The sequence below is a fragment of the Pezoporus occidentalis genome, unplaced genomic scaffold (genome assembly GCF_034315485.1).
Source record: "Pezoporus occidentalis ecotype Australia unplaced genomic scaffold, CSIRO_AGI_Poc_V1 ctg14, whole genome shotgun sequence".
Taxonomy (NCBI): domain Eukaryota; kingdom Metazoa; phylum Chordata; class Aves; order Psittaciformes; family Psittacidae; genus Pezoporus; species Pezoporus occidentalis.
In genome coordinates this window covers 6,832,720-6,852,263 of record NW_026913209.1, presented here as the reverse complement: position 1 = coordinate 6,852,263, position 19,544 = coordinate 6,832,720, and the positions used below count along the sequence as shown (strand labels likewise).

At 43.4% G+C, this 19,544-nt stretch overlaps 1 protein-coding gene across 1 annotated transcript; it reads right to left on the bottom strand.

Moving 5' to 3' along the window:
- Positions 1 to 3,385: 3,385 nt before the first annotated feature.
- On the bottom strand, positions 3,386 to 10,176 carry LMOD2 (leiomodin 2). Its single transcript, XM_062609710.1, has 3 exons — positions 9,641 to 10,176; positions 4,166 to 5,503; positions 3,386 to 3,828 (listed from the first exon to the last, which is right to left on the bottom strand). The coding sequence occupies exons 1-3, from the start codon at positions 9,911 to 9,913 to the stop codon at positions 3,802 to 3,804; spliced, it is 1,638 nt and encodes a 545-aa protein (XP_062465694.1). The 5' UTR covers positions 9,914 to 10,176; the 3' UTR covers positions 3,386 to 3,801.
- Positions 10,177 to 19,544: the final 9,368 nt, after the last annotated feature.

Sequence of the window (19,544 nt, the reverse complement as noted above, 5' to 3'; positions counted from 1 at the left end):
GGGAACTTCCAGGAGATGTGGAAATAAAAATCTCTTGGACTTGTACAAGCTCCTTTTCTTTCTCTAAGCTCAGACACTTCACCAGGTGATAAGGCACAAACTAAAGAGCCAAATGCTGCAATTACATGTAACAGTCAAGCTCTAATACTTCTGGAGCTTCAGTAGGTCAGTTATTTTCTATCACATTAAGCAGCATGGGTGACCGCATGGATGCACATTATGTGAAGGAGCTAAAGCACAAAGCCGCAGTGGAGGCAGTGCCTCCTTGATGGACTACCCAGAGCGTGGGACTCTGACCACCACACAAGGCTGCAGCCCTTACCCAGTGCAGCCAGACCATCACCGGAGCATCCCCACAGCAGCACATGGGGCAGGGTGGCTGTGGGGCAGTGGGAGAGGCCCTATCAGTCTCAGCCACAGTGTGCAGCTCAGTACAGAGCCCTCCCATCCTGCCCTCCAGCCTGACTCTGGGGGAACACACAGGAGAGGTTTATCCCAGTGTAAATAGGGGAGGCAGGCTTCAGTTGTTTTCTTCTTCAAGAAGCTACAGTATTTCTGCTCTTCATGGGCTGGGTATTTCTGCAACTCATGCGGAGATAGATTAATAATGTTCTAAGGATATATCATCTGTTCCTGAAGACATTACAACCGGTTGTCCTCCCCTGTCCCTTCACCTATTCAGTGACTGCAAGCCCTTGGGTATCCTTTGCAGCTCTTTAATTGATGACCACTTATTTTTGACAGATTTTGTTGTGTTTGTTTCTCTAGTCACCCACTGGTGGCCACCCATTGCAGAAGCCCTATGGTCCAAACAAGGAGCATACATGCATTCCAGGGCTCCCTTGTGCAGACAATGCATCCAGTTCTGACGGGGACGTAGCACTGGATGTGCAGGAGCTGACCCAGGAGCCACCTTCCTTATAGGTCAGACAAGAGGCACTCAGGCCTTCAGAGGAGATGATTCAAGACAAGGGTACATAAAGTGAACTGAGGTGACAGGCAGGACCTGGGCCCCAGGGGAAATGCACAGTTGCAGGGTGTTTGCTCCTTAGGCACGAACTTAGCAGCTTGGCACCTGCTAAACCACCTCCCAGTGCAGGAAGGCAGCCCAGTCCCTTCCAGAGGGGCTTTGCATACTTGTGACATGATGCCCACTTGCCTATTTGAAAGGAAAACAGATTGCTTCTTGGAAGTATCTGTGAGGGAGCTCAGCCCTGCCAGCAGCATTGCTGGCACCAACCTGAGGAGGCAAGGGGCTGCCCTTCCCTTCGGCAGGGCATCAAAACCTTAACGAGGTGTTTTGGGGGGCTCCAAATCACAGCTCTGCAAGTAGGAGACAGGCCTGAAAATGCCTCCAAGTGAAACCGCTGTGAAATGCGTGCAGGCAGAAGGTTAGGCTTTGGCTGAGGCACAGGACTGACACTTCCTGAGGGAGTGTACCACAGAAGCTTAAATACCTACACATAGACACGCTTCCAAGACTGCATTTTAGCTGAAATACTGATCTCCATTGTCAGAACAGGCCTCGTACCAGTGAGGACTGATGAGCCCCTGGTCAGCAACCGCAGTCAGCAGTTCTCACCAAGGGTTGTGCCCATCACCCTCCACTTCTGCAGAAGAGCAACTTCAACAGCTCAACTTAACCTTCCTTTCTTCCTTCTTCTGTTATTATTTTCTTCTGCATTTTTCTTCCATCTGCCACTTTTCAGTATTCATTTTCTTCTATATCATCCTCTTCCTCTCCATCAGTTTTCACCTCCCATACAGATCATTTCCTCACTTCTCATTCCTTCCTTAAACGTTTGGTTTTGGTGTTTTTAAAACATTTTATTGCTGTCCTCCAAATCCTCTCCACTGTGCTTTCCCTGAGCTCCCTCCCTATCTCTCATTCTGCCTTGCAACTGCTTAGCCGCTTCTAATGTTTCTGGTATTTCATAGAATCATAGAATAGTTAGGGTTGGAAAGGACCTTAAGATCATCCAGTTCCAAACCCCTGTTATGGGCAGGGACACCTCACACTATACCATGTCACCCAAGGCTCTGTCCAACCTGGCCTTGAACACTGCCAGGGATGGAGCATTTACCACTTCTCTGGACAACCCATTCCAGTGCCTCACCACCCTTACAGTAAAGAACTTCTTCCTTATATTTAACCTGAAATCTTTGATTAAACATTTTGCTGCTTTGCATCCTTCACAAAGATATTGGGAACAAGGGCTGTGGTCGTAGGTCTACTCCTGGCTGCGGTCTGCATTCCAGCATTGCTTCCATCCCGAGAAGATCCAAGCCCCAGCTTCCATTTTGTCAGTGTTTCAGTTCACTTTAAATTGCTTTTGGTATATTCTAATCAGTAAACACAAAAGCAAAAATGTGTCTTCAACATTTTCTTGCCGTAACATTAACATTCCTGACAATTCACTAATAAATTCCCCCTTCATTATGCTTCATTTCCCTTTAGTAATCTGTTCCTGTTTCTGGGGAATTCTGTCTCATTAATATTTCTAGGTACAAACTCACCCGTAGTTTTTCAGTACCACCACGATGTTAGCTAATCTTAAGCAATTACTTCTCTTTGGTGTGGTGCTGTTTATTGTTTTAATGAGCTAACTGATTAATATTTAGTAGTGCTTCTAAACATACATCTCCTCTTGCCTTTCAACATTTTTGGCCACTGCTCAGTTTTCTTCATGCTATCACTACCTTCACACTAGCTGAAGCACCCAGAACCACAACTAATCTGACAGAGGGAGATGTCTAGTAATACACGAAGAAAGGCTATTTGTGCCATTGCCTGTGATGTGATACCTCCAGCCGTGCATCTCCAAATGATACTCGCTCTGCTTCCACCATATCATATTGACAGTTCACACTCCACTTGTTGTTCAGCTGGTATCATATGAGAGTCTTTTTCCACCTGAATGCTAGACTGCTTTTCAAGTTTCTCTGTCTGGCTGAATGTCTGCAGTGGTGTTAGCTCTGCCTAGATACAGTGTATGCACTTGCACTGAATGGCTTTCAGCTGAATAGTTCTGCTGCATCCTTAAAATATCTACATTAATTTTTAACCTTTAGGTCAACATGAACTGCAGCTGTACTCATTACCCACTTCCTGTTCTGTTTTTTAGAACACAGTTTAGGAGCTGGTATGCAACACCAGTGACTTGACACAGCCTGCAGCTTAATTTTAGTTAATTTTAGTTGTATATAGCCTTATGAACCATTTTTCTCAAGTCAGTATGAATCTGCACTAACATATGGGCTCAGGTACTATGCTCCAAACAGGCTTGATGGCTGCAGCTAAAAAAGATCTCAGGTTCTTTCCCAGGAGACTTCCCTGAAGTTGAGGCAAACATCTGGCAGGCTTTTACTCACAGAAACCCAGGACTTGTGTTCTTGAAAGCTTCAAACCACTTTTATTGTAAATTCATGGGAAAAAAAATAAAACAGGGAGAGACCACAGGTTGGTAAACTATTACATCTCAGAGTGAAGAACTTGTCCAGTGATGTGCAATCAAATATTGAAAATATTATCTAAATAAGCAGCAGTTTCTCAATAGAAATCTCATTAAATAAAAAAAAAAGAAAATTATTTCCATATTTACAGATTACAAGGCAAATGTATCCTTAAAGCATTGTTTTGTATTTAGCAGGTTTATTTCTTTGAAATAAAAGAGAAACGGTTTGTATCTAAGAGGGTACTTTGGAAGCAGCTTGCTAGACAGTCTATGTTACCATCAGTGAAGGGTTGAGCAGCCTCCCCTCGACCACCGCAGTGCTCTGCTTCTTCGGTCGTCCAGGCTTTCACCGAAGGGCTTCTGGTACCTCCACCTATGAAACGGGGTGGGGTGGGAAGGGTTTTCATTACATTTGCTGTACAGTCTGGATGGCAAAATTCCTACCAGAGACACACTCCCAAGAGCCCTGTGCTATCTACGCATCATCTCCTGCAACAAGCCTGAACCGGGGAAAGTACCCCACTTCCTGTCAAAATCACAGTCAAACAGAAATCGGTGTGCTCAGAAAAGTCCAAGCAGAAGAAAGTCTCCTCCCAAGTGCTTCCTTATGCTCACATTTCTAAGAATGGGTTTTTTAATTAAATATACCTATACTAAAATTAATGGAGCTTGTTCTTAATCTATGCCCAGAAACAGGACCTCTGACTTACCCGCCTTAATTGCTTTATGCTGCTTGCCCGAATTGCTTCCATAAGGTTGTCATGGAGAGACCTTTGTGGGGTAGAGGGACGGGTGGAGGGTTGTGAACCTTCCTCTGATTTTCTGTCTGAGACTGATTTTAGAGAATCTTTAATTTCTTTCAATATGCTGTTCTCATGTTTTTTGCCTTTTTTGCCTTTTTTCTTTTTCTGTCCATTCTGTAAGGCTTTTTTTGAGCTTTCTTGCTCTTTGATTACTTCAGCTATATTCCTGGTTGGTGCCTTCTTCTCTGGAATAATGGGGGGAGGAGGAGGAGGTGGAGGAGGTGGAGGTGGAGGAGGAGGTGGGGCTGCAGGTACTGTAGGCTGACTTTTCATTGGTGGTGCTTTCTTAGGGAGATTTGGAGAGGACCAAGGTGAGCTCTTAGGTGACACATAAGGTGAGGACCGAGGTGTCCCCTTCTGCAAGGCTTTGGTCTTTGGATTGATGGCTCCGTTACAGCCAGACTCTTGTTGCCGTTGCTCCTGCATACGCTTTTGCCTTTGTTTATCCATATTTCTTGTCAGGATACTTGTCATGCTCATTCTTGGGCCAGCAAGGTCAAAGTGGTATCCAAGCTTGACCAGGGTTGTGTTCTCTTTCAACAGTTTAACTATGTCCATTTCCACCTGGCTACCCATGATGTGCCTTTGATTGTGGAACCGCAGCTCTGTTAGAACCTTGTTATTCTGCAAAGCTCTCATGATGGCCAGCACTCCTTTGCCTGTGATAAAATTTGACTCAATATTCAGACTAGTTATGTGCTGATTTACCTTTAACATACCAGCAATAGCTATTGCAACGCTGTCATCGGCATGTGTGTTAGCCAAGCTGAATGACTTAACCACTGTGTTGTCCCTCAGGGCTTGAGAAAAATGTATAAGCATCTGTGAAGTGATATTTTCAATGTTGTTCAGATTGACCTCTGTGGTGTCAGGATCATTGTTCCGGACTTTTTCCAAAGCATCCTCAATAACTGTTGGATTCCCACAAGGGTGGATGGCACTGCTTTTTAAGCTCAGATTATCGGCTTCTTTTCCATCATGGCCATTGAGTAGGTTCTCACTGTCCTTTATGCTGTTACACTTTCTGCGTCTTATGTGGTCAGAACTCCTGCCATCCTCAGGTCTTTTACTAGCTGCAGCATTTTGCTCTTCCTCATCCTCATCATCACTCTCATCTTCATCTTCCTCCTCATCTTCTTCTTCTTCATCCTCTTCAGTATACACCTCCTCAGACACTTCGCTATTGCTTTCTGTGAAACACTCTTCTTGGATGTCTTCTGAATTGTCTTCTTCTTGCTCAGTATCCTGGACAGGAATGTAGGTGTGTGTGTTAAACATAATTGTAGTAATGTAGCTGCTGCCTTTTTGCATAAAACCAATTATCTTGAAACTATATAGGTTAATGTTGAAAGTTAAAAATAAATCCCTAGAAACAGAGACAGAAGAACAGCACCTAGCACCTTTCTAACATTATTTCTTTCATATTCTTTAGAAGACAATGTTCAGAATAAACTGGAACCATTGTACTCATGTCAGTGATTTCTGCCAAGAGAAAAATTGATAGAAGATATTGCAACATAGGCATACTTCATGTTTTCTATGTATTGGCATGTCCACAAGGGATTTCATTTGGATCCTTGCCAGCAGAAACACAAGACAGCAATTTCAGAATGGACATGATCTATGAGCAACAAGTTCCTTCATTTCACAAGGATTAGACACCTGTGCCAATGCTCAGACTCCCTCGCATGTGTTAGCACATCTGAAAAGGTTAAAGACTGCCATGATTTAGAACACAAAGAGTATCTGCACATGGAAACATGGATATTGATGTAGAAAATAATACAGAATTGTAGGAGTCATGTCAAAAAGTCTCTGGATGCACTACGCGGGCTATGCACACTCAGAAGCTATTTGTGAAGAAAAGATTCAGACACATTCCCACAGGTAACAAGTAAACAGATGTCAATAATCCCCAAATTTCTTCACGTTTCCTAAGAACTAAGGCTGTTGCAGGTCAGCTGTTATACTGTAACTCCTGGAATCACAGATTGGTTTAGGTTGGAAGGGACCTTAGAAATCACCCAGTTCCAACCCCCTGCCACAGCAGGGACACCTTCCACTAGACCAGGATGCTCAAAGCCGTGTCCAACCTGTCCTTGAACACTGCCAGGGATAGGGCAGCCACAGCTTGTCTGGGTAATCTATGCTAGAGCCTCACAGCAAAGAATTTCTTCCTAAGGTCTGATCTAAATCTCTCTTTTTCCTTAGGCGCCCACTGCTGAAGACACCCATTAATTAACCTTCAGTCGACGTTCTAACTCACTGCCTGCAGAGTAGACTGATTGTTTACCTAAACCCCAGGGTTATTTTAGTGTGTTTGGTGGGTGCCAAGAAGGCAAATGTGGAACCATTTCTCAAAGATCTGCCTGATCTTTGAGATCAGGCAGTTAACAGTTACAGCAGCAGAGACAATTCTTAGTGCAGAAGCACCAGCAGGTCTGCACGGCAGGAAAGCCTCACTCTCCACCTGGGAGATTCCAGAAGCACGGCAGTGTTGTATTGGCCATGACTGAACCCACATGCTATGACAAGCCTTAAACCTCTTGCCCGAAACAATTTCCCATGTCCTATTTTGTCTACTAGGCAAGCCATAGCATATGCCTTTTTATTTACATTTGTAAACGTTTATGTAATTTTGGACGAAATACAGTCGTTCTGTGTGCAGTACTTTACTAGCATTCATGTTTTAGTCCTTGTAAAGTACTAGAGTGTTTTACAAAGTGAGTACACTGCAGTGACACAGCAATTCTGTTTTGTGCTTCTGGAAAACAAAAGTTACTGACATGACAGGCTATTTTTAGAAAACCTGTGCAGACTTAGATTTGCTTAATTATCTTGCTCTGAAAATGCAGGGAAAGGTTAAAATAATAGTAATGGCAGATTTCATGGTATTGCTTCACAGTCATAAGTAGAATTCTCTGTTGGGACACACACAAAGCAGACATTAATTGTAATGTTTGCAGAAGCATGACTCTAATGAAACAGGGCATAGAGCTGTTCCAGCCTGTTATCCTGAAGTGTTAAGTACCTGAAGGGCTTGCAGGGTCCAGCCCTGTTGCTTCTCCTGTGGATCATGTGTGGGAAGGCCCTTACTCTGAACAATGCTGTGCTACATAAAGAAACAGGGCTGTGTTTAAGCCAGGTTTATTATAAGACTCAGATTTATATCTGTAGCTTCTATACATAACTGCAGGCTTTCAAAAGCTGAAAATATCAGGTATCCAGGAACCTGTCTGCATGGCTATGCTTTTATCTATACAGGAATACATACTACAGCCTTCAACAAAGCTACAGATGAGAAGCTGGTGCCTCTAACTGGACTGCTGATGTACTCGATGACGCTATATTAATAAAAAGTACTTGTTTTTTTTTCTTCTGAGTGACATTTCTGGGGTCAAAGGCGGAATTCAGTTTCCTGTCACACACATTGTTTGGCGTCATAACAACCTGCACAATAAGTTTGAAATCAAGTACTCTTTGCAGAGCCGTAGAGTTATGCTCTGTTATTGTGGCAGCATTTCAGTACGGAACTGCTGCAGGGCTACATCTTACTTTGCAGGAGTAACTGAAGGAAAAGTTAGAACTGAGACAGTTAATGCAGAGAGGTAGATATCTCTAGAGGGCAAGTCCTTCACCCTAAAAGGCTATCTGCAGGATGTTTGCCTTCTGGGAGGGCTGTCCTCTCATCCTAACTATAGAAGGAGCATAACCAACCATCTTAGATAAGGTCTACCTGTCAGAGTTTGAGGGCAAGAAAGTTGCTTCCAAGAAACTCAGAAGGAGCTTCCTTACTGCCTTCATTGGAGAAAGCCCTGATGCCCTCTGCATCAGCATGTCAACATTTTCATATCTACAGGTGCATTTAGGAACTTTCTTCTCAGATCAAAAACCATGGAGGCTTTTGCAGGCACTTTAAGCCAGAACCCACCATAATACTGTACAGACATGGAAACTGAAAACTCCTGCCTCTCTGTAAGACACCGAACTAGACCTGTTCAGAAGGGGTTTTGGAACTGTCCAGGTTTTGAGTTGCAGGCTCAGCTGGAAATAAACATTAATCTTGCCATTGCCCCCCTAGGCCTTGACAAACAGGGAGTGAAGTCAGCGTCTGCAAGCTGATACTAACAGTCTGATGACAGCTAGTGGTCTGTGCGCTTGCCTGCAAAGACATTACACCACCATTCATGAGCAAGCGACACTTATGTCTAAAGAAAACCTGCATATTATTATTATTACTACTGTTATCTAATTTAATGCAGGTGACTTTGCTCCAGGAAGCTATTTTATCTAATGTACAAACTGCAATTATTTCCCTGCAAATGAAACAAGCTCCTGAATCAAGGCTGTTAGAAGTTATGAGTTGTTTCGCCATGTTTGTCTTTGTTGCATTGTTTCCTACTTAAAAATGGGAAAACACATTCTTATAAGGAGAGCCAGAGCTTGGCATGAAGCAGTGCTAAACATAAAAAAGCTATTCATGACCTTCAAGCCCCGGCTTTGCTTTGAAATTGCATGGAACCAGGGTGGAAACAGAACCTCTTTCTGATAGAGCTCAGTCTCACAAATTGTTTTAGGAAGAGCCCAGGGGATGCTGACAAGGATATCAGCTTACAGTGAGAGCACTCATTGCCTGCTGGGGCTGAGCCCTTCACTCCTGCCCAGCTGCACTGTTCATTTGCAGTTCAGGGATCAGCTATTACTATTAACACTTTTATTTTGCAGGACAAATTACCCAGCAAGCACTAATGGGTTGCGGAGGTTTTTTTTTTTGCGGGGGGAGAGAGAATACAGATAAATGGTTTGGCTTACCCCAGGTCACTTTTAAAATAACTGACAGCTACCCCCTGACTACAGCTGCCAGAAGACTCCCAAGCCAAGGATCCTCAGCAGGAACAAGGCAACGTGCACTCCTGTCTGCAACACAGCTTCTTCCTTCCAGCAAGCATGAAACATGGCAGCCCCTTACTTGACTTCAGACATAACATGTATGCAAAATTGTCTTCCTCACCTGCTTCTCAGCAGTAAATACTGGGGTTTTTTGAAGGAAGAAGCACTTTTATTAGCTTTTAAACAAAATCAAGTGTTATTCAGAAGCCCACATCGCTACCTGGCAATAAGTTCTAAGATGCCCTTTCAAATTTTTACTGTATTAATCACTAATGATAGTTTTTATGGGATTTTCTTCTGTTCTCAACTGAGCATTTAAGTTACCTCCATATGGAGCAAAAACTCTCTGAGCTAATTTGCAGGCACAAAAGCATGGCTAACAATGTTCTTAGAAATGCTACAAGAGACTGAAAGAAAACAGCCAGTGAGAACATGCCAGGGAAGAACAAACCCAAATATTTATAGGAAACAGCAAATGCCTCAACGTCTTACCTTGTCACATGCACCCAATCTCTCTTTTTCCAAGAGTTTCCTGGTCTCCCTCTCCCAATAGGCCATCAGCGCTTCCCTGCTGAAAGTCCCTGTCGGTGTTTTTTCCGTCTGGCTCTTCTGCCGCTGTCCCACCGGCAGGTTACGGTCAGGCTCTATGTCCTCCAGCTCCCGTTCCAGCTCCTTGAGCTCCTCTTCAGTGAGAGAAGCGAGGAGCTCATCTTCATCAATGTCTTCATATTTACTGAGCTCTCTTCTGTAGCCAAAGGTAGACATGGTCCTGCTTGGTCAGGCTGATACAAACCTGCAGTGACTAGACATTCAAGAAAGCTGAAGCAAGCAAGCTGTGCCTCGTTTGGTCAGCAACTGTTTCCCTGTGTCGCAGAGACACCCTTTTAAGAGTAGTCATCAGGGGCTTACGACAATGCATGGAGGGATGAAAGCATGCGCTGTTTTAAGCATCAGACGTCAGCTAGACATCTGAACAGCAAGAATGTCCCAACAGTAGTGTTTGCAGGTCCCTTAAAGAGGGGGATTATTGACACACTGGCTATGGCCATATTTAGAGCAGGCAGCCAGCAGGAGAATACCAGCCTCACAGACAGGGGGGAGGCAGCAAATAGAACCCTGAGTGCATTGACACCGACATTGTGTCCAAGCTGCAGTAGAGAATGAAAATCCATGTAGTCCCGAGCTACCACAGGGGCTGTAAATAAACCACCCTTGCTGTTGTTCAGACTTCCTCTCATTTTCACGGCTTTCCAGCAGAACTGCAGTGTTATCCCACCAAGGTGCTTGCAGGAGGCTGGGATCGGTAGGAAGGTTGGTGTGTGACAGCACCTGTGGGAGCATTGCTCCCGCAGTGTCACGTCTTGCCTGTAACAAATCATACAACTGGATTGTTTATTAATTGCCCTTTGTTTTTTCATGGATGATCAGAGGGAGAATCAGACGGACAGGTCCATTTGGAGCTCCAGAGAGATTTTCTTTCACGCAGAGAATTGTGCTGTGCTGGAGAGTGTGAGCAGATTCCCCCAGAGCTTTAGGGGGAACCAGCCCTGGGTGGGCAGCGGGGCTATCTTCATCACTTCTGACAGAGCCTGGCAAATGAAGGCCTCTAGTGGCTGTTTTAGTTATGGCTATTACTTGCTGTGGCTGACTAATGTGCAGCTGGAGAGTGTCCTTCAATTCTTAATTTCAAATGTATTTCTACATTCATGTCTGCTAATAAGTGATATAATATTCTGATATTTTTGTAGACAGGTATATTCCAGTGTAAGAAACTACAGAATGAAATGTTAAACTTCACTTCTTTTCTCTATAGCAGTGAATGATGATTGTGAACTAGCAGTGTCTTCTAAAACATGCAGCAATATTTGCTAATCTGTGTTGTGAGAGAGGGGCAAGGAGAGGAAGAGAGAAAGACAGAGAAAAGATTGGTTTTGGTACAGGAAAGAAGGAGCACATTTATAACAACATGTAGCAACGTTATTAAATTATAACACACGCTGGGTTATATTTTAGATACTCAAGGCAGTATTTAAGGGAAATGGGAGTGAAAATAATTTGAGGTATTGTCCTTGTCCAACATCATCTCTTTTTAGTTAGTACTGATTGGGTACCTGAACTTATGTAGAAGTTTAGCCAAATTGCTCAATTAATTTTACTATTCTGCATATTGCTGGCAATGGAAAGAGGAGATTGAGCATGATTTGCATAACAGATTTGATAATAAATTTACATTTTTCCTTTGATAATTTTTCTATATCAATTTCATACAGTTTGTCTTGCTCAAGAAGTAGGATGAAAGCTTACAAGCTTGGTCTTCCCTAACACACAAAATATATTCATAAAGCAGACTAAAGAATATTGCGCATCTTAAAATAAAATAAACATTTGCAGGTCATTTACATTGACCAAAATTTTGCATAAAAGAATAAAAGGAGGAAGATGAAAAACAGTTTGGCTTATGGAGCTAAGAGTATTACCTTCATGTTATGACACAGTGTGGTGGGTCACCTGTGTCTAAGTAGGAGTGCTATTCACTCTTTCAGCTGCACCTGTAGAAATCATACTTAGGCCAAATTCTGTAAAATGTAAAGCATCATGAAAAAATAGGAAGTACCTTTTGTACCTTTTTACTTTTAACTTTGCATTGTGGACTCTGACGTTGGCATTCATTAGATGTATATAACAGAACTCCAAGCAATTTTATTTCTTCAGTATGTCTAGGACAATGGTTCATTTTGTTATCATTGCAGTTAGCCAGAGAAGCAGCAGAAAAATATTACCTTTTTCGGGCACATTTTTGCAGACAATATTTTGTTGCAAACATTTTTAGATGGAGTTGGTTAGAAAATTTGCACTGGACAGATTTTCTGTTGGAAAATGATGATTGAAACTGAAATGCTTTTAGAAATGTGCTATATTAGTACAGTGTTGACATGTACACCATTGATATGCACAACATTAAAAGCAAAGACATGCTGTTCAAAATGAAATCTGTTCAAATATACTGTTTCCCAGAAGATCTGGAGTTTTCTGCTTTTCATTTTTTTTTCAGATATAACAAAATTTGTAAGTCTTGGAATTTTCCTGGGCTAGGAGTTCATAATACAAAATAAAAACTTATAGATACTTCAAGTTTTCTGTGTGTAACTCAAATTTTCCAGACTCAAAGGAACGTCAAAAGCACTGTGCATTACTCACTTCTAAAATAATATTCCAAAGGAAGATTTAGTCCAGACATTGGCAGCAACATGAATATTACTTCAGTGCTACTCCTTGCTGAGGCATGATACAACTCTGGGCCAGGTTTGATGCTTTTCTGCATATATAAAGTCAGTGATGTCCATTCCAGACATGAGATAGGATAATTTGAAGATATGACTAAAGACGGACAAGGTATTTTACTGTAAATGTCTCTCCTGAAACAAAAGGTAAATTGGCACAGTTAGGTGAGGATATGAGAGACTTGGGTCCTTTCTTGATCCTGTACATGTTACTTATGGCAGTTTAGGAAGCATTCTTCATAGGGGGATGCCAAGGGTGAAGACCCATGAACATCTCCAGAACAATTTTAATGAAAGTAATAAGGCTGTAGCACATGGCAAATTACACACACACCAAAGATGCTTAAAAGCTATAAGTAAAGCTAAGTACTACAGGTCAGAAAATGCAGGGATAATATTTGCCCTTGCCTGCTGATGAGCACTAAAACACAGTCCTTAATTCCATAATTCTGTACTCATATACTTTGATCCCGGACCCATGAGTCCCCAGGACCTTTACTCTTGGCTCAGTGTACAGGAGAGATCATGCATATTTGAAAAACAGCCTTTTAGCATTTTGTTTTGCCCCTGTTTTTCAGCATATCAAGACTACCAATGGCTTTATACGTCCAGTGGCCCTTTCAGGAGACATGAAAGTGTTACCGCCTTTGTGAGGAGGAAGAACAGAAGTTCAGAGACCTTAAAACTGACAGTACCTACTAATTTGGAGTTTAGTATTCCCTTTTGGGGAATATTTGGCATTATACAGCACTTCAGCTTACCATGTCTCAGTTCCTGTGGGCACCAGCTGGTGCTGAGGCTGCCCATCACTTCAACAGTTCAGATCACAGGTTCCAACTTCTGAGAGGAATTCTGCTGCAAACACAGGAGTGATTGTGTTCTCTTGTTATCAGCATTCCCACCCGGAACCTCTTCTTCTCATTCCACAGTTCCATTTCTCAGGCATTATACGTGTTGGGATTTCTGTAAAAGCAAGCAGTTTGATCATCCTGTTATACATCCGAGCCTATGGGCCCAATCACACATTTTAAGAAGAGACGTGGGCTAGTGAGGTGCCACAGTGCATTCCTTCTGTCACAGCAGGACAGAGAGGAGAGCATCAGCCACGTATATTATATGAGGACAGGTTTATACTGACTACATTGAGCACATTTTAGGATGAATCCTTTGAGGTGCTTGGCACATCCAAATAGAAAACCCAAACTCACCTCCTTAACGCCCTGCTGAAATCCAACGTGCAGGGAATACACCATTTCATGGATAGGCCGTGAAAGCCCATCACTCAATCAACAGAATTATCAAAAGGTTTGCGCCCTTCAGGATCTGGGCTAAGATGCAAGAAATGAAAATTGGGAGAGCCCATTTTATAGGCACAGGATTTACTCTGCCGTTGTAGATACTTGACACCTAGGTTCAAGTGGGATGGACCTCACTCAGCAGCAGTTAGATTGAAGACCTTTCAATCTTTCCTAGCCTGGCTGATCTGTTTTCTCAGTTTTAAAAGAGGAAACCTTTCTAAGTGCTTATATTGCCTTCAGTATTTAAGCAGCAGTCTAGGAAACTTTGTTCTGTTCTCATGTTTCCACACTTTGGGCACATTGGTCCAGTTGCTGAAAGGACCAAAGTGACACGTGCTGCATGGTGCTCACCCCCAGCAGGGCAGAGCCCTCAGATTAAATCTTACTTCCATCTGGGTGAGTGCAGGGAAAACTGCAGGGAAGCAAAGAGAGGGCTGCACAACCTTGTCCTCAGGCATGGGACATGGCTGGCCCCGGGACAGTGGCTATTTCAGTCACAGCTCCTGAGGACAGCCTGTCAGACAGACGCATTGGCTCATACTGAGCTGCGGTCCCACGCTGCAGGAACGGGTCCAATTGCCATAGAGCACATAAAAACAATGCACCACAGCACGCTGGGCTTTCCCCATCTCCCCTGCTGCTCTTCTGCCTGCAGGGTTCACTGCTTTTGCACCCCTCATTCCTCAACCAGCTCCTTCCCTCCTGCTGTCCCCTCATGCAGGCCCCAAGGCTTCAGCCCCTGAGCTCTCCCACCTTCCCCTTTCCTGCCTCCTTCCTGCTGTGCTGCCTTCTCCACCCCTGGCCCTGCAGGTCCCCCTCGCCTGCCCTCCCTCCACAGCCCTTCACTGTCCTCACTACCTCCTCAGCCCCCCCCTCCATGTCCCCTGTCTTGCCCCATGCTCCTTGCTGCCTGCCTTCCCCTTCCAGCCTGTAGCAATTAGGATACGACACGTGTGTGTCTCAGTTTCTGTATGCTGCTCATACAGGCCCAGGTTGAATGCAGGGTCCAAATCAGCCTGGAGACCCAAAGGGTCAACAAGCTGGCACCTAAGTAGGACTGCGAGGCAGACTGATGGGACAAGCTGTGGCTCTTTACCCTGGGGAGACTAGCGTAACTTGTGAAAATTGTGCACACCATACTGTTCCTGAAAAGGATGTGTCATCACCTACATTTAACAGTGGTATCAGCAGAGCAAATGGGATAAAGCATGCACTGAAGGCATCTGAAAGATCAATTTTTCAGCTGCTTTTCTCTATGCCAGATGATTCTGTTGTCCAGTCCATCACCCCTGGTGATGCCGTAAACAAGGAGTCACACAGGAGAAAAAGACCTTTCCTTTCATCCATGCTAGGGAAACAAAAAGTGGGGAAAGTTTAAAGAAGATTCTGGTCCAAAAGCAGTCTTTGGGAGTCAGGCTCAGCATCCTAACTCAACTTAGCACACCTTAGAGTACCAAGAGGCAGACACCAGGTTCAGGTTGTAGTTTAACAACTCAGACCCATCACAAACAGCGATCAGCTTTTACTCAAAAACATGTGCCTGTAGGCTGCCTTATTGCTCAGATTAGTTTTGAAAACAGCATTCCAAATGGCTGCTGGAACCAGAAGACTAAATACAACACTGTATACAAACAAGCTGTGGGGCAACCAGTAATGTAATGTATTTTGATGACAGGGGTGTTTGGGTTGCCTTGCTTATCAAGAAGACAGAAGAGTCACAGTGAGTGAAAAAGTGAATGGGCTCTGACAGTGCTGCTGGTGGGAAGAGTGTAGATGCATCTTGGGACTCAAGAGGTTGACCTGGCTGCTGGGAAGTACTGGGGAAGAATTCATCTGGGTGCCAATAAGAACCTTTCTGGACTATCAAATTCCTCAGCCTTTGATGAAAAGAAGGAAAACTCACTTCCCACATTGCACTCGGTGTCCTCTGTGCATGGATCCTGATTATACAGAGAGGCATGCAGCTGGGTGCCAAGGGTGCAGCAGACTCAGGGTTTATTGCCCCTTTCGCCTACCTGAATCATACTAACGTAGGGAAGGCAAGGGGGACCAATAAATTTTACTGAATAAATGTCATTCCCAGTTTTCTTTCCCTCCTACACAGCCAGTACTTTTTAATAATCTAGTGTCAGTACAATGTCATGTTCTGCAATGACAGTGCATGTTGAACCTGCTTATCTTTGACAGCATGAACTATTCCTGCCAGTGTTTTGCTCAGAGCAAGTGTTTCTCCACATCTCTGCAGACTGGTCATTTCCACAGTGCCAGTTTCTGCCACACCAAAAAGATAAACCACTCTGTATGCAGTGGGGATCTTAATGCTCCTGCTTTCATGTAGCTGCTCTCATCCCTCAGGAAGAATCTGAGTGTGCTTTACAAACATTGCCAACAGATTTACAAACTATATATAGAAACCATTTCACTCGCTACTGATGTACAGACATAGGGTGACCACAGCAGCTGTTTGGAATGACATTGCGATATTGCTCAACAGCTTTGGACAGGAAGCAGAGGCCACTGTATTGCAAAGAAAGTAGCAGAGGAACTGCTGCATGCACAAAAAAATGTGGGGTTTGGAAGTGCAGTTTGAATGGGATGTTGCTTAGGCAGCTGCAGTCAGCCTATTCTTTCCCCAGAAAGCATGATAAAATACGTAACATCTGCCAATGTAAGGATTATCTTATTTGTGGTGGTATTTGCAAATACACCAGAATTTGCACGTCTAGATCAGGCAGTTATTAAATTATAAGTGATCGTAAAAAGTCCATGGATTTAATTTTTTATTAATGCCTTAGTCCCAGACAGTTCTCCCATGCAGCTTAGCCAAACCTTCAGTTTGTCACTCAGATAAAAAACTGCTCTCTTTATACACAGGGAGTAACACAAGTATTTAAGGCTTCCGTATTTAGCATTTCCTTGGGTTTTGTCATTTTTTTTTGACAGTGTGCATTTATTAAGATTTTTTTTAAAAGGAGATCCCAGCAATATAAAGAACTGATGTAATTCATAGGGAATTAAAAGCAGCAGTACTCACTAATCCTCTATTGTCTTTATGTCTGTTTTTTAAATAGTCTGTATTAATGATTATGGGACTTCTGGGCACCTCATCTACCACATGCAGAATATGCAGAAGAAAGGCAATGCTTTTCCCCAATCAAAAGTAGAGATTTCTACTGTAAATGTGAATTTCGAAAATGAAATGTAAGTACCTTCTACATGGAGGAAGAGCTACACTGTTACAGCAGTCTTATGCCTACTAACCGTTTACTGATATGTTTTTACAGCTCTTCAGGAGAACCATGAAACACAGGTTCCTCAGGGAATATTTCTCCTGATCTAAGTACTTCTTTTACTGGTGTGAGTGACGCTTACGGGAGAATTTCAGAGAGAAAATTCTTCCCATTGCAAAATTTACCTCTAAATATTTATACAGCAATTCAGTGCACTTACCCATGTACTTCTTTCTGATGTATCCAGCATTTCTCCTAGTAAAGAATTGGGATGGGTTTCTTTGAAGACTGCTCCATGCATTTGGAGACAGATGGGGTATTTTTGAACTGAGGTCAGAAGAGGCCTCTGAGGGATAGACACCTTGGGTTGCAAGGAGCCACTCTTAATTACTGCAGCCTAAACAAACAATTTCCGCTTGAAGGTCAGGAAAAGAACAAGGTGCGTTAAGGCTGAAAATCCCTTGGTTGGAATTGCTTTTCTTGATACCTTTCCTGATCAGAGATCTATTAGTCCAGACACACATGAAATAAAAATTAGGGGGAAGGCTTTAAAAGGACTGATTTAGCAGGTAGACCAGAGCTGAGGCAAAGTACATCAGAAAGGCAAAGCTGGTTACACAGAAGGCACAGAAGCAAGGGCAAGAGGCGCTTGATTAGGTGCATTTTAAAGATGGAAAAGCAAATGAGATAAGACCTGTTCTAGAGAGATAAGCAATTATGAATTTGTCCCTCTTCTCCATGCAAACCATAGCTAAACATCCTGAACACTGACTGGTGCAGTGAAACAGTAAAACTGCCCGCCTTGATACCCAGAACAAGGATCTGCCATGCCAGCTCCCAAGATTAGATGATAGCCAGTGTATGGAAGTTTTATGGATGGCCCACATAACATATATGGCCCCTACAGGGAATAGCTGGTCATAATCAGAACTTATGGCTATGGTCTGTTTTTTTACAGAGCTATGAAAACACAGCTTACAAAGTCTATCTCACTGGTGCTGCAAAGGCTGATGTAACCACTGTTGAATTTCTGGCTTCTTGGAGAGCTCATCAGCCTGGTGCAGCTGCTTGTGTCAGATTTGATGAGAAACAGAGACCAAATTATATCTCTGCTATCAAACATTGCTCCCAAACCAACAGGAGTCCCTACCCCAGAGAATGCCTGAATCAGTGCCAGGGCATTTAATTACTGCTAGCCAATGCTGCCCATGGGTGGGCATGCCATGGAATTGGGTTGCTGTGGAACACTCGTGAGTCACACCCAAATAGCAGAGAAAATTAAATCCCAGCCTTGCAAGGGTTCAATCACAGCCCAAGCAGGGTAAAAAGAAGGAATAGTTTTTCCTACCAGGAAAAAGGGTATTGCCTCTTTCACACAACCACCAGCCCTGGAGCAGCTACATGTCCTGCTCCCATCACCACATACTCAACTCCACAAGAGGAGAATTCAATGCTGTGGCTCCAAACCCTGGGAGTCAAGAGACTTGTGCTCAATTCCTAGCTGTGCCATAATGATGATAGAGGTTACACAGCTCCCTTTCTGTGTCTCTCACCTTATATTACATTTAAAATGAAGTCTTGCCTCTCCTGCCTCTATCCAGTTCACAGATGCCTTGAAAGCATTAAGATGCTTTCTCATAATGCTGCAATTCCTTTAGCATCCAGGGGGCGGGGGGCAAGTCTTCAGTAAATAAACTACTTCAGTGCTGAAGGACAGAAAAGCTTTGGATGGGATGAGGCCCTCTGGCTACCAAACAACAAAAAGGGCCCAGATGTATTGTTTAAAAGAAAAAACAATAATATAATATATTTTTAGCTTATCTAATGATATTCTAAGGACTAGTTCATTATATTTTAAACAGTTGGGGCAATGCTCTGTCCTAGAGCTGAATGCTTTAATGCCGCAGGCAATGTAACTATTGCCTGAGGCATGTATAAAGTCTTAAATATAAACCTTGGCCCACGAACTAAAATTACTAATGGAATTTGGCTCTAGACACAGAAAGGGTTTAAAATCTCCTGTCTAAAGCCCTATTTGATCATGTTTCCTTTGCTGGTTGCAGTATACTGTATCAGATATGTGACTACCCAGATTCTTGTGTTGTGGTTACTGTATTCATCAAAATTACCTCTACTAAAGACTTATTAAGCCCATATTTCTATTCAGGAATTTCCAAATAGAAGTATCAGTTGATAGGTTACGCACCATACATGCATTTAGCCTGGTATGTCCAGGATGCGTTGGCCAGTGGAGCCTTGACAGCAGACAGCCATGCTGGGTTCACTGGGCACTCTGTGCTCAGGCCATGCCTGGAGGCACCAGTCACCCTGGGTATCTTTCAGGGGCCAGGCCTGGCCTGAATCATAGAATCATAGAATCGTTAGGGTTGGAAAGGACCTTAAGATCATCCAGTTCCAACCTCCCTGCCATAGGCAGGGACACCTTACGCTAAATCAGATCACCCAAGGCTTTGTCCAACCTGGCCTTGAACACTGCCAGGGATGGAGCATTCACAACCTCCCTGGGCAACCCATTCCAGTGCCTCACCACCCTAACAGGAAAGAATTTCCTTCTTATATCCAACCT

Excerpts from the sequence above, each read along its gene's own strand:
- LMOD2 (XM_062609710.1), bottom strand. The coding sequence starts at position 9,913 with ATGTCTACCTTTGGCTACAGAAGAGAGCTCAGTAAATATGAAGACATT. Across the intron at positions 5,504-9,640 it reads GATTGGGTGCATGTGACAAG|GATACTGAGCAAGAAGAAGA; the intron begins GTAAGACGTTGA and ends ATTCCTGTCCAG. Across the intron at positions 3,829-4,165 it reads GCATAAAGCAATTAAGGCGG|GTGGAGGTACCAGAAGCCCT; the intron begins GTAAGTCAGAGG and ends CCCGTTTCATAG.